This window comes from Miniopterus natalensis, chromosome 11 (genome assembly GCF_054644295.1).
Source record: "Miniopterus natalensis isolate mMinNat1 chromosome 11, mMinNat1.hap1, whole genome shotgun sequence".
Lineage (NCBI taxonomy): Eukaryota > Metazoa > Chordata > Mammalia > Chiroptera > Miniopteridae > Miniopterus > Miniopterus natalensis.
This window is the reverse complement of record NC_142091.1, coordinates 42965256-42990258: the sequence shown is the minus strand read 5'-3', so window position 1 is coordinate 42990258 and position 25003 is coordinate 42965256. Positions and strand designations below refer to the sequence as shown.

The window sequence follows — 25003 nt, the reverse complement described above, 5'->3', positions numbered from 1 at the left end:
CAGATGAAAAAGAGTTAGTTTTCTTATGGTAGTTCAGAGAGAACTAAATTTATTTTGACCACCAGAAAAGATAACTTAATTGCATGACCCCCAAAACAAAAATAAATCCAAGTGTAAAATATATTTTACAGGAATAATTCCTTCTCTCTCCTCTTTTTATTTAATTTTCCCCTTCTATCTAAATTCCACAAATCAGCAGTGAAGATATCTATAGTTTTTATTTTTAAATAAAATATATTTTTGATATGTAGAGTACTTACACATTTTTCTAGACTAAATGCTGTGATAATTAGAGTGATGTGAATGCTATCAATTCATTAGAATGATGGCAGAGCCCTCAGATCTATAATCTAACAAAAAACCCAGCACTATCACTCTGTATTGATCAGAACAATTAACATGCAGAACAAGACCAAACAGGAGACAATTTCAGTGGAAACTCCCTTTGACAGGCTCCGTTACTGGGGTACTGAGAAGATTTTGTTGAGTCTGCACTGCTGCACAAACTCCACAGCAGCGTCAGAGAGCTCTAGTTATATTTAAGTGTTAAATCTGGAGAGAAATCCTAGTGATAAAGTCTGAGGATTTCTTCTAAATCAGAAAGCAAACAACCATCCCTTTCCTCGCAGAGGAACGGTTTAGGTTTAGCATTTTGATTCAGAATTGGCAATGATGCTAAAGTCGGTTTCTGAAAAAATTAAATTATAAACTGTCATATTCCATCCCACTTAATGTGAATGAGCACAGCCTCCAGGATAAACTCGATTAACATTAAAAAGGGGAAAATCTTATTGCTGTTTCTAGAGAACAAATAAAAAAGAATTTTTTAAAAAATACCTCCAAACTGTGCTCAGACTTTCCAAATAACAGCAGAAGCCTTTCCTCTGGCTGTTGCTCAAGCAAACATTCTCATTTTAAAGAAAACCGCTTCCCAAGTCTCTTTTCCTAAAGTCTCTTACTGAGAATAAATTTTGATATCCAATGATTCAGAGCTGGCTGTTTGACCTCAAAGCCACCTTTATGCAACATCTAAGTCTTGGGAGAAGCCCGTCTCCAGGATAATGGTGCTAATAAGAGCAACCCTGAGAGCAAAAGGACAGCCCAGGTTTTGGAGTATTTACCAGGTGTAGCCTGTGCAAAGCACATGATGCCCAAGCTATTGTTTCATTCTTAAAACCACCTATACGTCTGCTGTCACTCTTCCTCCTTGCGGAATAGGAAACGGAGACGTACTAAGGGGTCCAATATCACACGTGTAAGTGAAGCCAGTTCACTGGGCCCCAGAACCCTTGCTTTTATGACATTATATTATCCCTCCTCTGCTGAAGGGCACAAAGTATCCAGCCACAGAGAGAGAGGGGCCCCAGGCCTGGGCACTCTGCAGGCCTTGCAAAGGCTAGAGATGGATAAAGACCCCGGCCACTGTGTGGAGTGTAGAGAGCCCGTGTGTGACAGCGAGGCTAGGTCAGAGGCACGGGACTAAATGCCACAGCACTGCAAGCAGTCAGATACTCAGGCTCTGGCGCTGACTGAACCAGGGTTCAAACCCTGACCTGGGTGCTTACCAGTCTGTGTCTTTGACAATCTCCTTGAATTAAGTTTCTTCTGTGAAATGAAAATGATAATAGGATCCATCTTACACAATGTTGAGCTATAATAAAATAGTGCAGATAAAGCTCTTAGACAGTGCCTGACACAGTAAGTCTCAGTAATGGTAACGTTGTTACTATGGACTCAGCAGAGACTGTACAGAGCACAGGAGCCTCACGGAATGCAGGAGGCCCCGAGATGTCCCGTATTCATGTCTAAGACACTGAGTGGACATATGAAAGGTCACAGGCTCCTTGGCTACCCAATACCACTGCTGCCAAGAGAGGGAAGGGGCGGGTGGTCCCGGCCTTGCATCCAGAAGGGAAGGAGGCATTACTGACCGGGAAGAAGAGGTCGGCTCCGTGACTTGGCGCTTCACGCGGACGCCGTGGGCACAGTTGTCCTGGGCCCCCGGCTGGGTGGAGAGCGGGATGTCGGGGGAGGTGTGGCTGATCTTCATGGAGGAGTCAGGGCAGGGGCTGGGAGGGTCTAGGAAGCCCTCGCTGTTCTCCTGCTCGTTGGTCTCTGTGTCCGTGTAGTTAAGAGGCTCCTGGTTGTTGTCTTTGCTACCAGAGAACAGGCCTCGTTCTCGCCACGGAACCCAGCAGAGTTTCCAAGACACGAAAAGAGACACGCCGAAGAGAGCGAGGCCACAGGCAGTGACCAAAAGGGTCAGCAGGCTCACTGAGATATCTGCAAAGAAGCAGAGGTTCAAGGTCAGTAGATTGTCAGCCCCCCCATGCACAGGGCAGGTAGAATGACCCTGCCATGCATCCATCCCTCAGCAGCGAGCTGAGGAAGGCCAGGCGGGGTGCCCCTGGATCACCTGACTCTGAGGCACAGACAGTGAGGACTGGGCCACAGTGCAGAGGCGCTAACACACAGGCTGTGTTAGAAACAAGGGAGAGGCTGCTACAGCAGGAGACGGGGTACATCCAGGGACTGGGGAGGCCCTGCAAGTTAACCATAACTGTATTGCTGTTCACACTATCCCACAGCAACACCAATCACTGATATTGGATGAGCAGGGTGGTTTCAACTGTCCTTAAAAATTCCCCTGTCATGTCAGGGGAGGGGGGAGGCTGGATAAAAGAAGGTTTAGAGAGTAGCCAAAGAACATATATACCCAGCCCAAGGACACAGACAACAGAGGGTGAAGGCCAGGGGCTGGGTGGAGGTGGGCAGAGGGAGTGGGGCAATGGGGACATCTGTAACAATGTCAACAATTAAAATAAATTCCTCTGTCATCTCAGAGAGCAGTATAGTATCACTTATGAATTATTTAAGTAATAACTTTTAAAACAACAAAAAAACGCTAGAGTGCTTTTTTTCTGTTTTTGATATTAACTTGTAAGGGTCTAAGCAAAATGTAGCTCAAGCCCTCTGAAGCCTCAGGAACACCCCCACCCCAGTGGCCAGGGTGCCCAGGACCAGGGACGGTGATCCCAGTTTGGATTTCCCCAGCAGCAGACCTGAGACAAGTATTCAAGGGCAAGTGGTTTGTTGAGATGAAGATAACACAGGTAGGGGGGTGGGGAAGTGTTCCAGGGAAGGAAGCCAGTGAAGGGGACTCTATCAAGCCAGTTACCACCGTGGGGGACGGGACCGTAAGCCTGCTGGGGAGGCTGCACACACCTGGGGTCTCCCCACCCCAGGGGCCAGAGACATGGGTTACTTATAACATCAACTCCCTTCAGTCACTGATTTGAGGGAAGCTGTCAGGGGGCATTTCCAACCTGCAGCATGGGTGGCAAAGTAAGCAGCAGTGGCCAGGGAAATTCCACACTCAAGGGCTGGCCTTAGGAGGTCAGGAGGCACGCGCTCAGGGGGTAAGGGGGAGGGCACATGGCAGGGCAACAACAGTGCGGGGACTCTGGCCCCATGGCCTCAGCTCGGGTCCATGGCAGTGCAGGGCCCCGTGGCTGAGCTTTTAACTTCCAGAACAAAGCCCAACCCTCTCCATGCTCCCGCCACACCTTCCAGAAGAGCCAAGGAAGCTGAGGTATCAACTCGAGCTCATTCCTGGCACTGTGGTGGCTGCAACCCCCTTCCTTTAAAGGACACCCCTGCTGCCCTGACTGTGCTGCAAGGACTCTGCCCAGGTTATGCCCATCAGTAATATTTGCACTGCTTTAGCCAAAGTTTTCTGAATATCCATACATGCCAGGCACTATGCTAGGCTTTGGAGATACAATGGTAAAGAAGAAAATTAGGAATTAGTTATTTAATATTCATAATTTTAACTATCACAGCACATTAGCAATCCATGATACGTGACAATTTGTATGTCTGCTTAGGTGTGCATGTGAACCTTGCCTGCAAGCCACTTGCCCTGAGCCAAGCTGACCTCCTAGCACCCATGCGCTTTTCAACATGACTCCGAAGGTACCTTATGAAATGATGAATCAGTTTCTTCATGGAAAATTGCTCCTGACAGAAAGCCAGCTGCCAGGGCTGGTGATGGATGAATGTATCTCCTCTATGACTCCCAATCAATCTTTGCCCTGGTAGCGAAACAATATTACACCTCTGTTTGAAAACACTGGGGTTCCAACTTCAACATGGGTAACTGAGCTCAAATCTTTGCCACTTTTCTGTCTTCCAGGCCCATGGAAATGGGATAAGCAAACTACATACTGGAAAACAAGGATGGGTCCTATCAATCCACCAGAGAGCCAGTAACACTGAGGAATTTCTGGAACTGGTTTAAAGGAAAAGCCAGTTGGTGCTGGACACTGAACACAGGCACATGAAAACAGGATCAAGGGAAAAATAAAAAACGCACACCCAGCCCGGCGGGTGTGGCTCAGCGGTTGAGCGTCAACCTAGGATCCAGGCGATCGGGGTTCGATTCCCGGTCAGGGCACATGACCGGGTTGTGGGCTCGATCAATGACTCTCTCATCATTGATGCTTCTATCTCTCTCTCTCCCTCTCCTTTCCTCTCTCTGAAATCAATAAAGATATATTTAAAAAACAAACAAAAAACAAAAAAAACAATGTACACAGAAAAACCGAGGTACAGAGTAACAAGGGCAGGGATGAGTAGGGAGTGGTCAGTGGGGCAAAGTAAAGGGCACTAGAAATCACCCATCACAGGGGCCTGACACGAGGGAGGGGGAGCATGGCTGGGCCAGTTCCCACCTGGCACTGCCAGCTCACACAGTAGAGGGGAAAACGTGTTGGTGCCACTTCTACCATAGGTGGTAGTGCTGGGGGCATGGGGAAGGAGACCCCATCCCAGGTAATCAGGCTGCCATAGCAAACATCAACCCCTACTCCCTCCAATGAAACTTAAAATCAAAAACAGCTTCATGCCACAGTGAAATCCCTTCACATGTTCTGTAATCCAAAAGGAGGACTTGTGAGCAAGTCCCTTCCCTATATCCTCTTAATAACTCTAGCAGTGTCCTGACACAGGCACCAAAAGAAGACCACCAGCAATGGCTAGAGGAGGGGTACTCAGGGAGGCAGTGGGGTAGCTGTATTATAATTCACCCCAAATCCACTCTTTCCCACCACAGCACCCCCTCCCAGGGAAGAGCATAAACCCTGACGCCCTGATGTTTGTCTTGGCATGTGACTTGCTCTAGTCAATGAAATATGAGTAGATATGGCCCATGCCACCTCACGCCACAGGACTCTTGGGCTCCCATTTTGTGCCGTGAGAAGGGAGGTGTCATGGGAGAGCTAATCTTCCAGCCGGGGTGCCTTTGTGGGACGGCTGTGGCACAGGCGCAAAATCCAGCATGAGGCGCAAACTGAAACCTGGCCCACAGATGGGACAGAGGCTGCTGCCGACCCACAGATTCACCAGCAACTAAGCAGTCGATGTTTTCGTCATGAAGATTTTGAAGGTGTTTGTTACCAAGGCAAGAAGCTGACTAATATATGTGACCCTATAATATACTGTCCAGGGTTGGGACACTTTTAAGAAACAAAAGAGGTGATATAAATAATCACATGGGACAAGAGACTTCACTAGGATTGTCCAAGGTAAAGCAGGTCATCTGGTCACCCTGGATTTAAGACTCCCACCTGAACTCTGAACTTACCAGCTTGGTACAGTCTGGCCCCTCAGGGTCTACTTGGCATAGAATACATGCTAAATAAATGAAAGTCTGGGCTCACTTTTGTTAGAAATCACAGAGCCCTGACCCAGATCAAGAATGACTCCAGCTTGTTAGCTGACTCCCAGCTCATGCACCCCCCAAAACAGCTTGCTCACAAGTCCAGTCATGGGCGACTCAGGAGGGCAGAGAGCTTGTCTGTCTCTCAGCATTGAATTCCAAGCATCTAAAAGAGTCCTGGCACATAGTAGGCATTCAGTAAATGTCTGATGAAGCCCACTGAGGAACCCTGTAACCACCTCCTGTGTTTACCATGAGTTGAAGTGTGGCCTGTAAACTCCAGGAGGTGCTAGTCACACTCATAGTCATAGATTTTTGTGCAAAGAGTTGCTACAGAAAGTTTCTGGCAAATGGCACGAGTGGCTTTTCCTTATTTACAGAAAGGCGCCCTGTGGGTTAGCAGTGGACCAGGGAACACCTGCTGAGAGAAAGCACCGTGATCTACACAGCCACACCCACACCCACGAAGCGGCATCATCTGGACTTGTTTGCACACAGCTCAGGGGGCTCTCCACACAGTATGTTTGTACTTCCCTCTCATTTTTCAGAAAGAAGTGCTGAGAAGACTGTTATGGAGTCACTAAGGCCATACATACTACCTGCCTCATACCCCACGACCTCAGGAAAGGGAGAGGGAGAATCTGCTTAGCATCACAAATAGATTTATTTAGAAGATCAGAAGTTCTTTCTTCGGTTAGGTGGTCGGTACATGGTCATTCGTTTTATTATAGATCTTTAAACTACATGTACTCACTATGTATACTTTTTTGCCTTCATGGTATATTTCATAATAAACACTGTAAAAATAGTGGCATTAAAAATTATTTTTCTAAAGATAATTTTTGTAAAGAATAGGGAAAATAATTGTTCTAACTGGTCCTTTTGTCCAAGGCTCAAGAGGATAACCAGATGGAGATTCAGGGCTAAAAGGAGACAAATGGTAACTCAGTTCTGATCCAGATTGGGGAGGTGTTACTGCTTGGGGGCAACTGTGCATGAAACCACCGGAGATGCCATGAAATGCATCCTCCCAGGGGAGATGTGGCGTGGATGCCCTGCAGTCAGCCTGGTTGTCAGGACCCTCTTCCACTGGCTATTAGCCCTAACCACAGGACATAGTGTATTGCAGTAACATCCCCAGACTCCAGATATGACATACAGTGACACCTCTAACCCAGCAGACATCCCAGCTGGACACCTATAATTCTAAGGGATCCCTGCAAAGTAAACACTTACTTTGGAATGGCCAATATTACTGTCCAATGAGTGAAAAGCTTGTGCACCCATACACTGCAGATGGACAGGGGAATAGCAGTTGCCCCGCTAAATTGTGAAGGGCGAGAGAGAACACATAAACTAACAACCAAAGAAAAGTCAGGGGATAAATGGGGCAAATCAGCAACTTAAAAGGGACTAACCAAGCTGAGCCATTAGAATAAATGGCTCTTGACATAAAACAAATTAATGCAAGAGGCAAACTAATCCATATACTCAGTGAGATGTTTAAAACAGGGGATCCAAGTGAGAAGTATGGCTCCAGCAGTAATTGCAGCAGATACCCCTGAGATCGCACCTGATCCAAGGAAAGGAGATTGTAGCCCTAGGAGTCCATACCCAGCCACATTATCACAAGAGGAAAGCAAAGGCATTTTCAGCTCTCATGACTCAGAAGATATGCAATTACATGATTCAGCATCTAAAACACTACGCAATTAATCAACATTTCTCAGACAAAGAAAATGTGATCTAGAAATGTAAGGTTAAAGATTACTGTTAATTACTTTTCGATTTGATAATTGCATTGTGGTTATGTTGTATGGATACATATGGAAATGTTCAACTATAATGTCTAGTTTTTGCTTCAAAATATACATGAAATAAGGTTGAACATGGGTTAATAATTTTTGAAACTGAGTAATGAGTATGTAGAGTTTATTACATTATTTTCTCTACTTTTCTCTATGTTTGACAATTTTCTAATGAAAAATAAAAAACTAAACATGTTTTGGTCAGGGAAAAATGTTGGTCCCTGACTTCAGTCTTAGTCTTATTTAATAGGTCTTGAGTGAGGACCCTTAACCTCCATTTTTAACAAGCACATCAGATTTCCGATCAATCTGATGCAGATGGTCCATAAATAACACTGCATAGACCTGATCCAGTAAATATACTAATACTGTGGTTCACAACATGAGACACTTCCCTAATCCTAAAACACTTGTGTCTTGGGGGTTTAATAAAGATGACACTGGGAAATTCAGTTCAGACCATCAGACATGGAGAGCTTGAGGATATCACATGGCGCCTTGCGGGGAGGTGGTAATGTGATCAGACAGAGGGGACAGGCAAGACCAGACGGCTCTGAGGAGGAGATGCTGGGTGTTTAGGAACCTGAGCCAATGTGGAAACACTGTATATCAAGAGAAGCCTTGGGGAGCTGATTCCCTCGGCAGCCAGCTCTCCCATTGACCACCAGGCCTCCATTTGAATACTTTATTTTCTTTATTTTTTTTAACTTAATACAATAAACATGTATTACTTTGCAATTTAAAATACATAATAATAACAACACAATTGTTGCATTAAAAATCACTGGAGTTATCCAGTGAGGGGGAACTCAGCTCCTTACACACCTCAACAGCCCAGAGGGCGTCTTCTGAATGGTGACCCTGAGATACCTTGGATAAGAAGTGCGTAATAGATTTTAGGCTACAGTGAGGTGCTTTGGTGTTGAAAAGATTGAACTTTAATTACACTGTAGGCACCGTAGCCCAGCAGTGAGGAACACAGGTTCTAGACTCGCTCAGTCAGGTCTGCAGCCAACACCTGCTGCGCAACCTAAGAGCTCCGTATTTGTTTTCTCATAGTAACATTGGGATGATAACAGGGTTTACCTCTTGGGGTTGCAGTGAGTGCTTAGAAAGGTACTGGCACTCAATAAGTGTAAGTTTTGGGGGTTTTGTTTTTTGTTTTTTCATGAGGTGTCTCAGCATTCAGCCGCTCCATACCCAGACTTATTTTTATTGTCACAAAATTGTCATGTTGGTTAATAAATAGTGAGGCCTCCTGAATCTTAATGAAGTGAGCTGGCAGTGAGCGAATATCAGGCACCTAATAGGTGCTTATTGAGGGGAATTACTGAGAACAGGAAGGAGCTCCTTTTGAGCACCTGGTATTAGCTAAACACTAAATCAGGGATTCAAAGTAAATAAAACTAGACCTTGCCCTCAAAAAACCACTACTCAAGAGAATTCCAGTAGGACTATTCATAATTTACAGAGTACTACTGGAACCCGGAGGTGGGTTTGAAGAAGGCTTCCCATAAAAGAGGAGCGAGCCAAGTCCTACTTATAACCACTTCTCTTATACAAAGACCAAACCCACATCAGATGGCCACGTGGTCAAAAGACAACATGAGGAGAAGAGGAAGGTAGGGCTTCTGTGTATGCTCACCCATGGTGCATACGACACAACTCGCTCAACTGTACCTGGAAGCCCCAGGAAAGAGCTCACATGTTCTAAGGGCTCTAGGACCAGCTTTGCCACCTTTCGTATTTTGTGACCTTGGGTAAGTCACTACCCCTCTAAGGTCTTCCTCCTCTGTTACAAGGGCCGGGACATGACTCTTACAGTTTGTGGCTCCTATGAATCTGCCAAATGACCTTGAGTTCACAGCAATGTCTATATCTAAGGCTAAAGCCATTATAATAGTAATTCCTATTAACGATCACAAGTCAGTGGGCACTGTCCAATTGGAGACTGCGTTTTGGGACCATTCCTGCTTTTCATTCATGTAGCATACAGAAGGCTCTCTTAGCACTGGCTCATGGTGCTCATTGTAAGGATTAAGGGAGCATTAACCTGGGCCTGCAGGGACCATACCATTATTAAGGTACTGAGCCAGGTAAACAGAGCATTCTACCGCCTTAACTCTAAGAAGCCCTTAGACTAGTAAGATGCATTCGAACACAGAAATTGGCAAATGGCATCAACTGCATTTTGCTGTGACTGACATACAGGGAGGAGCATCTTTAACAGGCCTGTGTCTCAGACCCTTAGATCCCCTCCTCAAAAGTCTACCCCTGTGAACTAAGCAACTGGCCTAAAATTAGCAATGAGAGAACACCTTCTGTTGCACCTTCTATTTGCAAAGTGCAGCCTCATCAGTGTGACCAGCTCCTCTTCACACTGGCATCACCCCCTCTGCCTCCACCAGATGGGGCAGGGTCTGCAGAGGCTACACAGTGGCTGGAGCTGCAAATATTAAGAGCTTGGTTTTAGCTCTTGTGCCTGTAATCCCTGGCTTCCCAATCCTCACACACCAGAGCTCCTGCTGTCTGCATAACAGGAAGGCTCAGGAATTATCATCAGGTTTGCTATTGGATTTCCACTCTCTCTGTACTCATTCTCTACCGAAATTATTTAATTGGAAAAAATCCACTTAAAATATTTTACCACCCACTGCAGTGTCCCTATAGGTGCTTGTGAAATCTACAGTGTTCTCTGTCATGGGATTCTGGCCTGTGCAAAGTGCATGGAAACATTCAGAAGGGCCAGGATTCTTGAAAAATAATAGAAAGTCTTATGCGCAGGGTTTCAGGCAAGGGGGGCTTTCTGCCTGAAAAGAACACCATGAAATAAAACTCACGAGCATGTGGGGACTGGGTACAGGCCAAAGATTTCAGCAACACTCCTTGGTGTGTGTGAGGGAAATGAGCTGGAGGGGGAGAGGAGCTGGTGACTGGAGACCCGGTGTCCAGCTCCATTACCTCCTGAGACCTTGGGCTGCCCACACCTCTCTGGGCCATTTCTCACCTCTAAAAATTAGGGGAGAGATTTCTCCTTGCCCGGCTCTTTGAAACTTAGGTACTTGCATCTGTATAAAAGCCTGCACCCTGCTTTCCTTGCAAGGCTTGAAGTTCTTTGGAAGCCGGTGGTGCTGCCTTGACCCAATAACTCCCACCTCCCAAAGGACCCCTTTCCAAACTCTGTCAGTCCCAGTTGTTTCCTAGGCAGATCTGATCTTGCTTTGATCCAATTAGTGTTTAAATCTCTCATCTACCCTGTGGAATAAGATCAAAAGGTTGCTGACAACCACCTTAGTGAACAAGCATTTAGAAAAATCTCATAAAAAATGTGTGATATGAGGGTGGGGTCGCTTCTTCCCATTCCTGGCTCCCAGAAGATGACTGTTCAAATGCTTCCAGTCACTTTTCCTGCTTCTTACTTCTCCGTCTAGAGTGGGTGAGTGGGTTGCTAGAAAGCTCAGGGAGGTCCTACCTCTCCATTCCACTTGACATCTGTCCACCCGTGTGGGACACGGGGCAGTGCTGGGAGGTCTGTTGTTGCTTTGGACCCCAGAAGTAGGCAGACCTTCTCTCTCGGTTCTTCCCCAGCACAGCTGGGTGCCTGCACTCGGGGCCTTGACCCTTAAGCATAGGGCTGGCCGAGAGCAGTCCGGTGCAAGCGCCCTTGGGTAGCTGTGCCTACACAGGTGTGGGCAGAGGACTCCCAGGCTTCTAACAGCATCAAAAGAGTTACATGATGGGATCTTTTTTTTTCATAGCACAGAAGCTGGGTGAGAGACAGGATCTATGAGGAAATGGCCAGAGTCTGAGTACAGACTTGTTTTTTTAAATACGTGTGAGACACTCCCTAGAGTCTCCCGATAATTCTTGCCAGTACGTGAAGTCCTGGTGCACCCGATGAGTTGTTGGGGGCAATGGGCCAATGAACGCTGAGGTTCTACCAAGGCATCATTAGAATTCTGTGATTCTAAAACAATATTGTCTCTTTCAGATTAGGAAATTTAAACATCCTACGCTCAAATAACTCAGCATTTTTATGTGATGTCCTTTATAAGACAGTCAAAGATCTTCCATCATCTGATTAACCATGGAACTATGTCCTAACGTTTGGAAACAAGATGCATACTGACTTCTGGTAGGGACCAATGTGTTGCACGTTCCCATTTAGCACTACAAATCCACTCTCCCTCCCTCCCCACTCCGCTCTGAGCCTTGGAGGCTGACTCGCATGGACTATATCAAGCGGTTCCCTTGCCTTTGACTTCTGTTGAGTTCAGCCAATAGAAGGTCTCGGTGGGATATTAGAGGGAAGGAAAAGAATGAAGTGATGGTATTTATTCCCCCAGCTTTCTTCCTGCTGGGTCACCATGTTGCATATGTCCCTCTACTAAAAGTCACAGCTCCTTTCCCAGGATCTTTCAGGCCTATGGGTGGCCTATGGGTGGCCACGGTTCTCTGCTGTCACAAGCCCTGGAGTACTGTCCTGTCCCTTGCTGGTTTCCCTGAATCCTGACCATGCCTTTATAAAAAGTCCCTGCATTAAGCCCTCCTCAAATTTCCTAGTTTGAGCAGGCTGCCTGTTTCCACTGAGCCTCAGATGGATCTGCTGAAGAATGAGTTTTGTATTCTGGGCCCTACCTCTCTCTAGTCACCTGCACCACCTCCGGGGACAGAAACTCCTCTCTGGGCCTGAGTTTTCTAATATATAAAATGAAATGGGATGAGATGAAAGGGCTCTTCCAGAGCACATATTCTTGAACTGAGAGAAATTTTCTATCTAAAATATCTTCTACAGCTTAGGATGGTGTCTGGCACACAGGAGACACTCAATGTTTGCTGAATGATAAAATTCTAAGCTAGGTATCATTTCCATTTTTATATCCACTAAAAAATATGTGCTTCAGGCAAAGGACCTGCCAAAGAAGCCGTGTTTTTAAGTCTATATAGAGAGAGCATTAGGATTACCTTTTCCTCATGACTAAAAAATGATACAATACTTCATGCTTCTTTGAACATTTGTCTCCGCAGAGGCAGTGCAGTGCAGTGGAAGGAGCACCGGCTCCGGGGACAGTCGTTATTTATTGACTGAACTTCACAACACATTGAACTGAGCTGCCTTGAAGAAGATATTATGTTATTGGGGGGAGAGTGACCTATTCAGAGTGTGCCAGACAAACTAAATTTTCAGGAGACACCTTACAACTAGGTGATGTCTCCAGACAGTCATGTTTTATGGCCAGCACTAACCCTAGAAGTGCCTCTCCTGAGAAAGTTCCAAGCCGCAGAGAGGCGACTGCCGGTTCAAACTCCTCCCTATTTATTTTTCTCTGCTCTCTGGTGCAAACCCTGGCCCCTAACTAAAATTACAGACTCTCTTGCAACATAAAACCTCTAACTAGCTTGGACTTCTATACCTGAAGCCCTAGTGTGCCCGCAAATCATAGACCTTCCTATGCTAAATGCATGACCAGGCTGAGATGATTAGCAACTGATTAAAAGCATGGGTTCTTGTATCTTTGTATTTACCAAACAATTTTCTATGAATTATATGTTTTCAAGTCAACTTCCTTTCACTGAATACTTAATGGTGCCGAAATGAGCATGGTCTCTTCTAATTCCCTAATTTTCATCAGTAGTCATGCACAGAAACAGACCTTTACTCATCACTGGAATGATTAATAATAATACTGGTATATGACCAAGGAATGCAGCAATCATTCTAAAAAGCATTCATTATAAAGAAAAAATACTTCAGGTTTTAATACAAATTACTCAACTCTAACTGAAAGATGCAAGGAATACGAATTCTTCTGAAAATTGCTCTCCGTAGGCCTGCCCCCTGGAGTCACAGAAATTCTTCATGACGGGCAGTAGACAGAGCTACAGCTATGAGCAGGCACTGATGTTTTTTCCTAAGACATTTCTGCAATCCTCACTTCTCTTTAAACTGGGAAGGTTTTTGTTTTTTGTTTGTTCACTTTTTTAAAAATTGTGGTAAAAATCTACGTAACATAAACTTACCATTTTAACCATTTTTAAGTGGGCAGTTCAGTGACATTAAGTTTATTTGCACTGTGCACCCATCCTCACTACCCATCTCCAGGAAATTTCCATCAGCCCAATACTGAAACTCAATGCCCACTAAACAGCGACTTCCCACTCCCTTCTCCCTCCCTGCCACCCCTATTCCTGGAAACCATTGCTCTACTTTTTGCCTTTGTGATGAACCAAGTAGTTGGCTTCATTTTGATGAAGGTTGGTCACTACATAGGCTCTTCACCTCCCAAATGGCACAGGAAGAACTGGAGATGATTCCAGCCAAAGAGCACAGGCAGGCTGCTGCTTGGATGCTGAGTAAAGAGGAGTGTCTGGGGCACACCCCACGGGATGCGTTGGAGACTAAGGTGGAAAAAGGGGCTGCAATGGGTGTTTTACTAACATTGTCCAGATCTCCTGACCCTGGGTGGAAATGCACTCTCCTGTGGATGCACTCATCAGCATCCTGAATCACTAGGGGAGGGAGCAGCATTGCCAGGGGACACTCTCTACCCATGCTGGGCTTGAGATAGGAAGTATTTCCTTAAAGACCAGCAGGAGTCAAGAAGACTCCAAACAGCAACAGTACCAAGGCAGGGTTCTCACACTTAACGAGGTAGAAGACACAGAGGCTGGAGCACTATGGTAGATCAGGCAGGGGCCTACAAACAGCAGAGATGAGCACGCGGTCAAGGCCAGGAGAACAGGAGCAGCATCGGAGGAGAGAAAGAGCAAGGACGGCAAATGTGGGTATAGGGATGACCAACGCAGTGGGTAGGCGCCGCCGAAAGATGGCAAAGCTAAGGAAAGTGGCTCATTTTATGGGGGGTATTTTTATCCGCCGTATTCCCCACGAGGGACTCATAGGAAAACACAAGAAGGGAAATGACAGGGGACCTTCCTATCCTTTGGCAGGTAAAGGCCAACGATCCAGCAGGCCTAGGTATAGATACTAAAGCAGCCCATGAGTCGGTGATATTCAGGGAGCTATTTAGTTTACACAATAATAAAAGAAACAGAAATAAAAGGTATAGAAACTACTAAAAAGGATAAGACATTATTATCATAAAAACAAAAGAGAATTATAAAACAAGGGAAGACTGATGAAGGGTTAGATTTTTAACAAATACATTTAACTCCACAGCTTTCCTAAATATCAATAATAGGCATTGCATCGTCCCTCTCAAACTGTTCTGCCAAAGTACTCCTAATGGAGTGCCACCCGCCCCGGAGTCTGGGATTCCTCCTAGGGTCTCCCAGGACTCTAACAGTCACATACTTACCCTCCTGTGTTGACTCTGGGAGTCTATGTCAGAAGACCCTTGGTTAATCCTGCAAAATTAGGTCTAAGGAGTATCTTTGCCATTTGCCATTAATGCCTTGATGCTTCTTTCTACTGTGACCATATGGACTGCGATATGTCACCTGGAAAATATGGCACACCAAGGCTTTAAAAATTCCACTTCCATAAAATAACATAAAATCTACAACAAGGAAATGGGATGAAAGCGTACAGTGTTTGACTGTCTTTATAACTTGAATCCTGCCTCAGGAATTTCTGGATGGTTTGCTGGTTTAAAATTTGTTAGAGACTAGAAGGGAGCCCCTATCTCAATGTTCCAAAAGGAGAGAGAAAAAGTTGCAATTAGATGTCATTACTATTGATCAAGTTAGGTTTAAAATAGGGATGTGGATTACCCCAAGAAGTGAAGCAATGACCCAGTTATGCGAAAGGTGCCTGACCTCCTTCTGAGCTAGAGTGACACAATTTCTGCTCAGATCATTGAATTAAGGATAGAGACCACAGCCATCAGTGAAATGAGAAGTCAACGTGGGTAATTACATGCAATTATGACTTAATGTCATCTTAAAAGAAGTGGCCTTTGTTAAAAACCCCTTCTGACTAGTGTTGGTCACTGAGTTCTAAACCTTACACTCATGAACTTAGAAAAAGAACCACTAATTTAACATGGGCATTGAAAGAAGAGAGAAGCCCACCTGATCTTTAGCCTCAAAATTTCTCTAAAATAGGGTCTAGGAACAGCTTGTGCTATAGACTGATTGTTTGTCCCTGCCTCCCCAAATCATGTTATTTCCTAAAACCCAGTGTGATGATATTAGGAGGTGGGGCCTTTGGGAGGTGATTAAGTCATGAGGGTAGAGCCCTCATGAATGAGATTAGTTCCCTTATTAAAAAGAGTTCCCTCACCCTTTCCATCATGTGAGAACACAGAAAGAAGGCACCTTCTTTGAGGAACTGGGCCATCTCATTACACCAAATCTGCTTGTACCTGGGTCTTAAAATTCTCAGCCTCCAGAACTGTGAGAAATAAATTTCTGTTGTTTATAAACCACTCAGTCTATGGTAGTTTGTTATAGCATCCCAAACAGACTAAGACAGCTTGGTCCCCTGGGGAGGTGGAATTATAAGTGAATGGCCTGAGTAAACTCATAATGAGTTATCTTTTTTGCTTCTCAATGCTCAAACTCCACAGTGAGAAGGGGGGAAGGGTATGGAATGATGTAAAGGGAAAACACTATGAGAAATGAGAGGAGGGAACAAAAGATTCACTAAAGTATTCTGAGGTGAACTTTTGCCTTCGAAGATAGAACATATAGCAAAGAGACAAAAAGCAATAGAGAAGCTAGGAAACAGAGGATTAACCTAGGAGGCCCTCTGCAAAGAAATTCTCATAAAAATAACATTTCCCAGAGTGAAAGTCATAAGGTTTTTTTTATCAAATATCCCAGGAACTGCTGAGCAAGATGAATGAAAAGGGCATATACCCAAACACATTGCTATAAAATTTCAAAACCTAAGGCTAGAGAGAAAACCATAAAAGATCTAGAAGCAAGCTGCCTGCAGACTTCTTTTAAGCAATTCTATAGTGCAAGACAACCATGGAACAATACCTTTAAAATTCCAAGAGAAGATTATTTTCACTATAGAATGTATGCTCAGCCAAACCATCCATAAAAATGAGGGCAAAAAAAAGCATTTTTAGGTAAAGGGCTCATTATTTATATCCTATGTCCATTTCTTTTTTAAAAATATGTTTTTTATTGATTTTTTGTTTTTGAGAGACAGGAAGGGAAAGAGAGAGAGAGAGAGAAACACAGATTGACTGCCTCTTGCACATACCCTGATGGGGGATCGAGCCTGTAACCTGGGCATGTGCCCTGATCAGGAATCAAACCTGCAACCTTTCGATGCACAGTATGAGTCTCAACCAACTGAGCCACACTGGCCAGGGCTCTATGCCTATTTCTGAAAAATTTACCTGAAGATGTACTCCAGCTAAATGAAAAAGAAAAGAAATCCAAGTAAGAGAAAACTAATTTATTTATTAGGAAAACTAATAAACAATGTACCTAACCTCCAAGTGCAAGTGATATGGGTCCCAGGACATCACTCTGCATGAGAACATTTCTCTGTGGGATCAGGAACTCCTGGGAAGAATACTGTCAGGAAGAAAGTGGGTGCCACTACCAAATGAATGATCAAGAGACTGCGTATTGCTTCTTTTTGTTTACAAAATATCCTAAGTATTTTATGATAGAAATTATAAAATAGTCTAAGAAACACAAAATGCCATAAAAGAAAGTAATGGCCAAGTATAAAGCCAATTAAAATATGAAAAGATTTTAATAACTGGACTTTGGATGCAAGGAACTGAATCTTGCAAGTGGTCTAAGATTGACAACATAAAACTGTGTTTCCTTTTCCCAGGATTCAATCATATTTCATGGCTCAGTAGTTACTAATTTTTACAAAATCACAGTGTTGTAATACAAATGATAACAGCTCCACCTTTTGATTGTCTAACAAGTGCCAGTGCTGTGATAAGCATCAGCTATGTGATAATTCATTGGTCATTATGAAAACCCTCCGATTACCACAACTTAACAGATGAGGAAACCTAAGGACAGAAAGGTGAAGTCTACTCTTAATCACTACACTCTCACATTAAAGCTGATAACGCTCTTAGCTATTGTGATTGGCATCAGTTAATTGAAAAAGTCAGTTAAAGGGAAAAAATTACTCCCCCCTTAAACCTTAAATATTTTAACATGAATACTTTATTTTGACTTAAAATATTGATTCACCAATCCTTTGATACAGGGTAAAGTTCTTTCCTTTGAATATGGGTCCTCTGATTATAGCTTTGTGCTATCTTTCTTACATCAGAAATACCCATAACGCTATGTGTGTGCAACTCAAGTCTGCTTAAAGTAGAATGAAAGGTTTAAGTTATCTGTGAAGCAGTGTGAGAGAAGAATCCTTCTAGATTATTACCACTGTTTCAGTCTTTCACAGTTGCTCCTCCACTTTCTAATTCAGCAACTTTTTAAAAAATAACTTACTTTTACTGAGCCTTAGCATTCAACTCAGTTTTCACAGAAACAATTCTCTTTTAGTACTCATATTTCATCTGCATATGTAATATTTAATTACGCAATTGAACAACAAGGACAGCCTGAATAAACAAGTTTTGGAACAAAAATAACTGCTTCTCAGTAAGCATTTGGCTTAATTTGTGGGAGCAGAAATAAACGAAATAGTAGTGAACAGCTTGCTATCTATTGTGAGAGCTCAGCCTGGCACAGTATTTACTGAAATGCTTTCTAGAAGAAATGGTGAGCCCTGATCATTCTGGCCAGTGAGAGAACTGGAAGTTGGTTAAGAAAGCTTCAAATATACCATAAAAGCACAGCTTGTTGGTATGTGATGTTTAGAATTAACACATAGAAAAAATACGAATGACTTTATAATTATAATACAGAGTGTAAAAATTTCATCATCACAGTATAATAACAGCTTAATAGCCAAACAATAGCCTCATCTTACAAAGTAGAGGATCCAGAGATCATGTCTAAAAAGTTGACACCATAGGAAATGGAAACAAAAAATTTTGGGGGTCTAAAAATGTAATCAATAAAAGAATCCAAAATAACATAACAAATATAAATTGGGAATGGGAAAATTCCTCATCTTGTTAATACAGATCCTAAAATTGGTAAATAAAACTTAAGTATAAGAGTATTACTTAGAGTATGGAGGCAATTATCAGAAATTTACAACTAGAAAAGATTAAATGAAAGTAGTTGCCTCTGAGAGTGGACCCGTGGGTAACACTGAAAGCTTTTCTTTCTCTTTTTCCATTAGTGTGTGATTTTTTTTTAACATTGTGTATCTATTATTTGGATAATTAAAATTTGTACATAAAAGGCGAGGAAGTAAATATAATTTTAAAACAACAACACGTTTTAAATTAGGAAGCTGAAATAGTCTCGCTTCTGACTAAGGAGGCTCTGGAAGGGCCCTCAGGGGCGCTGGCTCAGCTGGAACAGGGGCCACGGAGCAGGGAAGCACCTGGGAGGCGCCCGCCAGAAGCCCGCTCGGCTGAGGGGCCCAGGCGGCCCCGGGAGGCCGCGTGGCGGGGACTGTCACTGGGCTGCGGCTGCGGAACGAGCCCCTCCGACGCGGCCGAGCACACACATGCACACGGCCTCGGCCTCGGCCTGGAGGGCAAGGGAAAGGCTGCACCGATGCTGCGAAATCGGGGGCTCCCTCCTGCCAAAGCATGGTTTGGTTTCACTTTGGTTTTTAAAGGAAGAAAAAAACTGGCTTTCCCCCCACTTTATAAATGTAATATTGTGTTAGAAAGAAGCGTCCTTCCCCAGTGAAGAATCAGTGGGCACCCTAAGAAGTCTGACTGGGAGAAATGCTTGAGAGCCTGTAGAAGGTCTCTTATGACTGACATGGCAGCCAAGCTGCTGGGTTATAAAGCCAGCATCCGCAGCAGGAAAGCATAATTAGCAACTTAAAGCAACTTTGTGTTTATATTCGTTTGGCAAGCTAAGTTCTGTTTAAGTAGGTCCCTGTGCCACAATGACAAGGGTCGGCACAGAGAATATTGGTAGAGCCCAGGTCTCTGCAGTGGGAAATTCAAACACACTTCAGGAAATGCTCCTGGGAAGGAGAATGAAATTATTTAACAATTTGCGTGTAACATAAGGAAAAACAGGAAAAAGAATATGATTGTGCATTGGAGGCACAGTCCTAATGCCCTGACTGTCCCAAAATTCTATCAGAGACGACACCCACGGCACTGTCAGTTTTGATATGCATTTACGTAAAGGGGTGGCTCAGATCCTAGTATCTCTGCATGTGGCAGACAGCTTCAAGCTTCCAGCTCCAAAAACATACAAATTGCAAATCAATTCTATATCTGGTTTTGAGCAAAGGAGTCCAAAAATCTACTCTAGTGGCCACAGCCAGGCTTCCATCAGATCTTAATTACAACCTGACTGCCCTTTTATAGTAGCGGCGTAGGAGAAAATAGAAAAGAAAGAAACAATAATGCGACGACTGCATTCAGAAGTGTTTCTTGACTGGAGAGTGTCAAAGTACAAAGGCAGTTTTGCTGAAATCAGTAGGATGCAACACAGGAGAGGCAGCTTTACGTGTCAGAATATCTACTGATGCAAACACCAGAGCTGGCAAAGAGCATGAGTCATAAATAGTTTCCCAGGCATGACAGGAAACCCGCTCTATTGGATCTGACCTCATCTGTTCAGGAATTCCTCTTCACACTGATGCCCAGGGGCAGGACACATTTGTCAGGCATGTTACTACTATATTCTTGCTTAGAAGAGCTGCATTTTATGCAAATATGAGAATGTACCTGAATATCGTATCGGTGCTCCTGCATAAAAGCACGGACATAACCTAGTCACTTGTCTGCAAGTTAAGAAAACTCACCCCTGTTCAGCTCACAGCAGCTCATAAGAGGCAATTGTCAAATTTTTAGGAATTTTGAGAGCTAGTTATTAAACACAGCCATTATTTAAAGATTAAATTACATAAACTTACAATTATATAAATTATATTTAAAAAGGTAATAAGTATTCAAAAGTCATCATTTCCTACTCATTTTACTATTATCTATGTTTTCAAAGTTATTGACATGTATCAGACCTGTCATGTTGACATGTATCGCATCCGGCGAAAATACTATGGAATGATGTGCTGCTACTGCACATCTCTTCCCAGCTCCGCCTTCAGTGATGTCACGTTGGTAGGTTGAAGTAGGCCATGGTGCAAAGTTTACATCACAGAAAATTTCCACACCACAAATCGGGGCTTGGCTTATTATTCTACTGATAGACTAGTCTTAAGAAAGCGATGAAGCTCTGGCCATGTGGCTCTGTGGGTTGAGGGTCATCCCATGTACTGAGAGGTCACCGATTAGATTCTAGGTCGGGGCACACGCCAGAGTTGCAGGCTCGATACCCAGTGTGAGGCATGCAGGAGGCAGCCAATGGATGTTTCTCTCCTCTCTCTCTATCTCTCTCAAATCGAATTAAAAGACATTTTAAAAAGTGATCAAGAAAATGTCAATAATGCCAATTAAAAGTGTGTCATGTCTGCAGTGATTACATTGTGAACAGCACAAAAGATTGAAGATAAATCCTTCCAGCATTCAAAAACTACTATCTGATTCAACAAAGAAGCTGCTCCCATTATTATTGACAAATGACTGAAGTGAAGTCACGACATGGGTCCTTGTTGATTCAGTTTCATTTCACTTGTCAACATAAATGAAACTATCGACGACGGTGCATGTTGGACTTATACTCATTTGTCAATTGCCACCCAAGGTTGCTATGGATACAGAAGTTTGACAAAAATCAAGGAATGCATTCTGTAGGAATCGATTGTAATGCAATCAATAAAGTGTATTTTATTATGAATTGTGTATTGCACATCCTCTATAGCAGTAAAATTTATAATAAACTTCTGTGTGTACATCTATGCACACAATCTTAATTCTGCAGAGCTAGTTGCTACACAGGCGGAAGCACACCTCTGCCCCCCATTCAGGCGGCATGGACACTGACTTTCTCCAGCAATTGTAAAGACCTACGCTTCTACGCCCCATTGCTCTACGTAAGGTCTTTACCTCATACAGAATTCCCAAATTACTGCCTTATCAGCCCTGCTTTTCCGACATAAGTGGCTGTCACCAGATGGCAACAGAGTTGGGCTTAACCCTGGGCAATGAGATACTGAGGAAGATCAGAAATGTCTGGGTCACAATCATATAAAAAAGTGAATCTGCTTATAAAACAGCTAAAGAATTCCTACAGCTCTTTAAAAAAATTTTCTTAAATCCTCACCTGAGGATATGTTTATTGATTTTAGAGAGGAAGGAAAGGAGAGAGAGAGGGAGAAATAGCAACGTGAGAGAGAAACATTGACTGGTTGCCTCCCTTACGTGCCCCGACTAGGGATTGAACCCACAACCTGGGTATGTGCCCTGATCAGTAATCAAACCTGCAACCTTTCAGGGTACTGGACAACACTCCAACCAACTAAGCCACATTGGCTAGGGCAAGAATTCCTACACTTCTAGATAACTGGGTAACTTTCTTCACAGGAGACGGTTTTATCTTTAAAGCAAAGCTCTGAAATTTATGTGTGCTTGATAATTGCCTGGGCAACTTGTTAAAAGTACAGATTCCTGGGCTATGCATCCAGAGATCCTGATTCTGGGTGAGGCCCAGGAATCCACATTGTAAGTAAACACCCCCAAGTATCTCTGAAGGCAGGTGGCTCATGGTTCACAGTTCGAGAAATGCAGTATTATAGGACACTGAACAGTAACATCGTAGCGTATCTAAGCCCCTTTCTTAAGCAGATTCTAATTGGCTCCATCAAGCTGACCATAAGGAGGTATCTTCCTGCCTCTCTGGCTTTTCTCTTCAGCTGACATGAGCCTCTCCCCACCCACCCAGCTCAGTTTCTTTGTTCTCAGTGAAAAACACGCTAGTGTTGGTTTTCATAAGCAGTCTTACGAAAAATCTTGCTGAAATCATGATGACTCTACCAATAAAGGAAGCATGGGAAGTTTATTGTGACTTGGTTTTAATAAGACAACTCAGAGGTACCTTTTCTAGGTGCTCACAAACCATCTGCTAAATTGGCTTAGGGCTGTGCCAGCGATAGTCACCAACCTCATGAGCCTTGGATTTCTAGATGCCACATAGCCTCCACTGTGAGGACTGGGCCATCTGCCCAACTCTATCTGCTGGCATTGCTCCTGCCTCTATTGGATGTCTCCTGGCATCTGCTCTTACTCTCTCCCCTCAAATAGGGAGATAGCTTCATCCTTGGTTTGAATATAAATTAAAATACTACACCTCTAATTACTCTATGGTTGTTTCCAAAACACCAATTCATTCTTGCCACAAGCATTCCTGGAAATATCTTCATGGCATTATGATCCCTTAAAGTTCCTAAATATATATTTGCCTGGCCCCTTCATTTGTGTGTCCCAAACCCTTTAAATTTGTGCTCATCAGCAATAGTTTCTGAGATGGTAGGGGCATCCCTCTCCCCTCCCCCACTTTTAAGAGCTAGAATGTGAGAATCTAAAAGACCCTTTTTGTTTTTCATTCCTCTTGAGCTATTTGGAATCTGACTACATGAAATTATTACCTAGTTTTAGTCACTTAAAATCCTCCCTATATAACAGAACACAAGTCCAGCTATATTCAGCCAAATCAAGTCAAATACAGTAGCAAGTGAAATATTATCAACAGCCACCCTCTATAAACCAGACACCGATGTTGTTGCAGTAGCTGCAGTGGGAGTGAGGTGCAGTTTCGGTGTTGCCCCTCTGGCCCAACTGTAGCCAAGACAATGTCAAGGAATCTCAGAGTTCAGTGAAACAGAGTTTTAAAACCACTGTGCAGATTCAAACACCTCCGCCTGGGACTGGCTTTTCTCTGCCATTTAGGTAATGTGCAGCATGCCTAGCTCTTGACGAGTTTACAGCATCACTGGCACAGTGCCTTTCTTAGCGAATCTTTACATGCCACTGAGACAGAACTGTTAACTCAAAATATTCTGGGCATGAATTCCAACAAGTTTATGATAAAGTTCTGCAACAGAAACATTTGTTTTCACATTAAAAACTCAAATCCTGTATGTACTCTAGGGGAAGGAGCAGCAGCTTTCAACTAAGCATACTCTAAGCCCTTGAGAAATTATCCACTAAGCCACACCATCCATGTGCCTGACACAACGCATATCATAACAATGCAATTACGTTATTATTGCAAAACGTGTCCTTTAGTTCTTGTTGGAGGAAACCCCTCAGGTTCATAAGGAACAGAAACCAATGGGCATAATCTGTCAATGGTCCTTTTTTGTTTCCTTTTTTCTTTTCAGTTATTATTAAGCTGATCTTTGGTTTTAATAGGAAAACAGGGATGGCAAGAAATGGGCACTTTCTGACCAGTATAAGGAGAAAGGTCTGTAACAGAGCACACAGGGAACTTCTGCTCTGCAGGTTGCACTAGCATCTTTCATGGTGGGGAAATGCAATTCTGTGCCATAACTTGATAATGACCAGAATTCAGCCAGAAACACCCATCTAGACAGGTTATTCATTCATTCTTCCACCTATTCAAACACTGATCAAGTACTTATGCTTGAGTCGCTGGATCAGATGAAGGGAATAGAAAGATGAGTAGAACATGGTCCTTTCCATCAAATGAATGCGATCTTTCATTGCAGCTCCCAGTCTTTCAGTGAAGCAGGCAGGCACATGGGCCGATAATGCTTTTTGTTGTTGCTTTTTGTTTTTTAACTCTCACTCGAGGATATTTTTTCCACTGCTTTCCAGAGAGAGTGGAAGGGAGACAGAGAGAGAGGGAAAGAGGGAGAGAGAAACATCGATGTGAAAGAGACACATCGATTTATTGCCTCCCACATGTGCCCTGACCGGGGCCGGGGATCGAGCCTGCAACCCAGGTACATGCCCTTGGCTGGAATTGAACCCAGGAGCCTTCAGTCCAAGGGCCACTCTCTAATCACTGAGCCAAACTGGTTAGGGAGGACTGATAACGTTTTAAGTGCAGATATAGTGACAAGGAAAAAAGCACAGAGAATCCAGGGGAAAGAGACTCAAAGCCGAGTGCAGGCCACACAGCCACAGACAACAGAGTGGTGACGGCCAGAGGGAAGGGGGGCGCGGGAGCGGGGTGAGGTGGGCAAAGGAGGGCAAAAGGGGGACATCTGTAATAGCTCTAATAACAAAAATAAAAGTTTTTATAAAAAGAATGATTAGGAAGATCCCACTGGAAGAGAGGGGGCAGGGGTGGGAGGAGAATCATTTGAGGCTAAACGGACATTTCAGTCCGGAGACCAACTGAAGGGCACACACTACTCTCAGTGTAACGCAAGGGAAGGCATGTCGTGTGATACGCTTAAACACAGACTCCAAGCATTTTTAGAAAAATTCAGCAATAACAAATTCACGGTTGTTTCTTAAATGAAATTAGTTGATTTAGAGACATCTCTCATCTTGGAGACTGAGTTTAGGCAGGATAAGGCCTTACCTCTCACTCACCCCCAAACCCTCATTCA

At 43.8% G+C, this 25003-nt stretch overlaps 1 protein-coding gene across 1 annotated transcript in view; it reads right to left on the bottom strand.

Moving 5' to 3' along the window:
* SYT9 (synaptotagmin 9) overlaps positions 1-25003 on the bottom strand; it is a 109576-nt gene that overhangs the window by 66104 nt on the left and 18469 nt on the right. The window contains exon 2 of the mRNA XM_087822266.1: positions 1932-2283. Coding sequence (XP_087678392.1) covers positions 1932-2283 — 352 coding nt within the window. The remainder of the gene's footprint in view (positions 1-1931; positions 2284-25003) is intronic.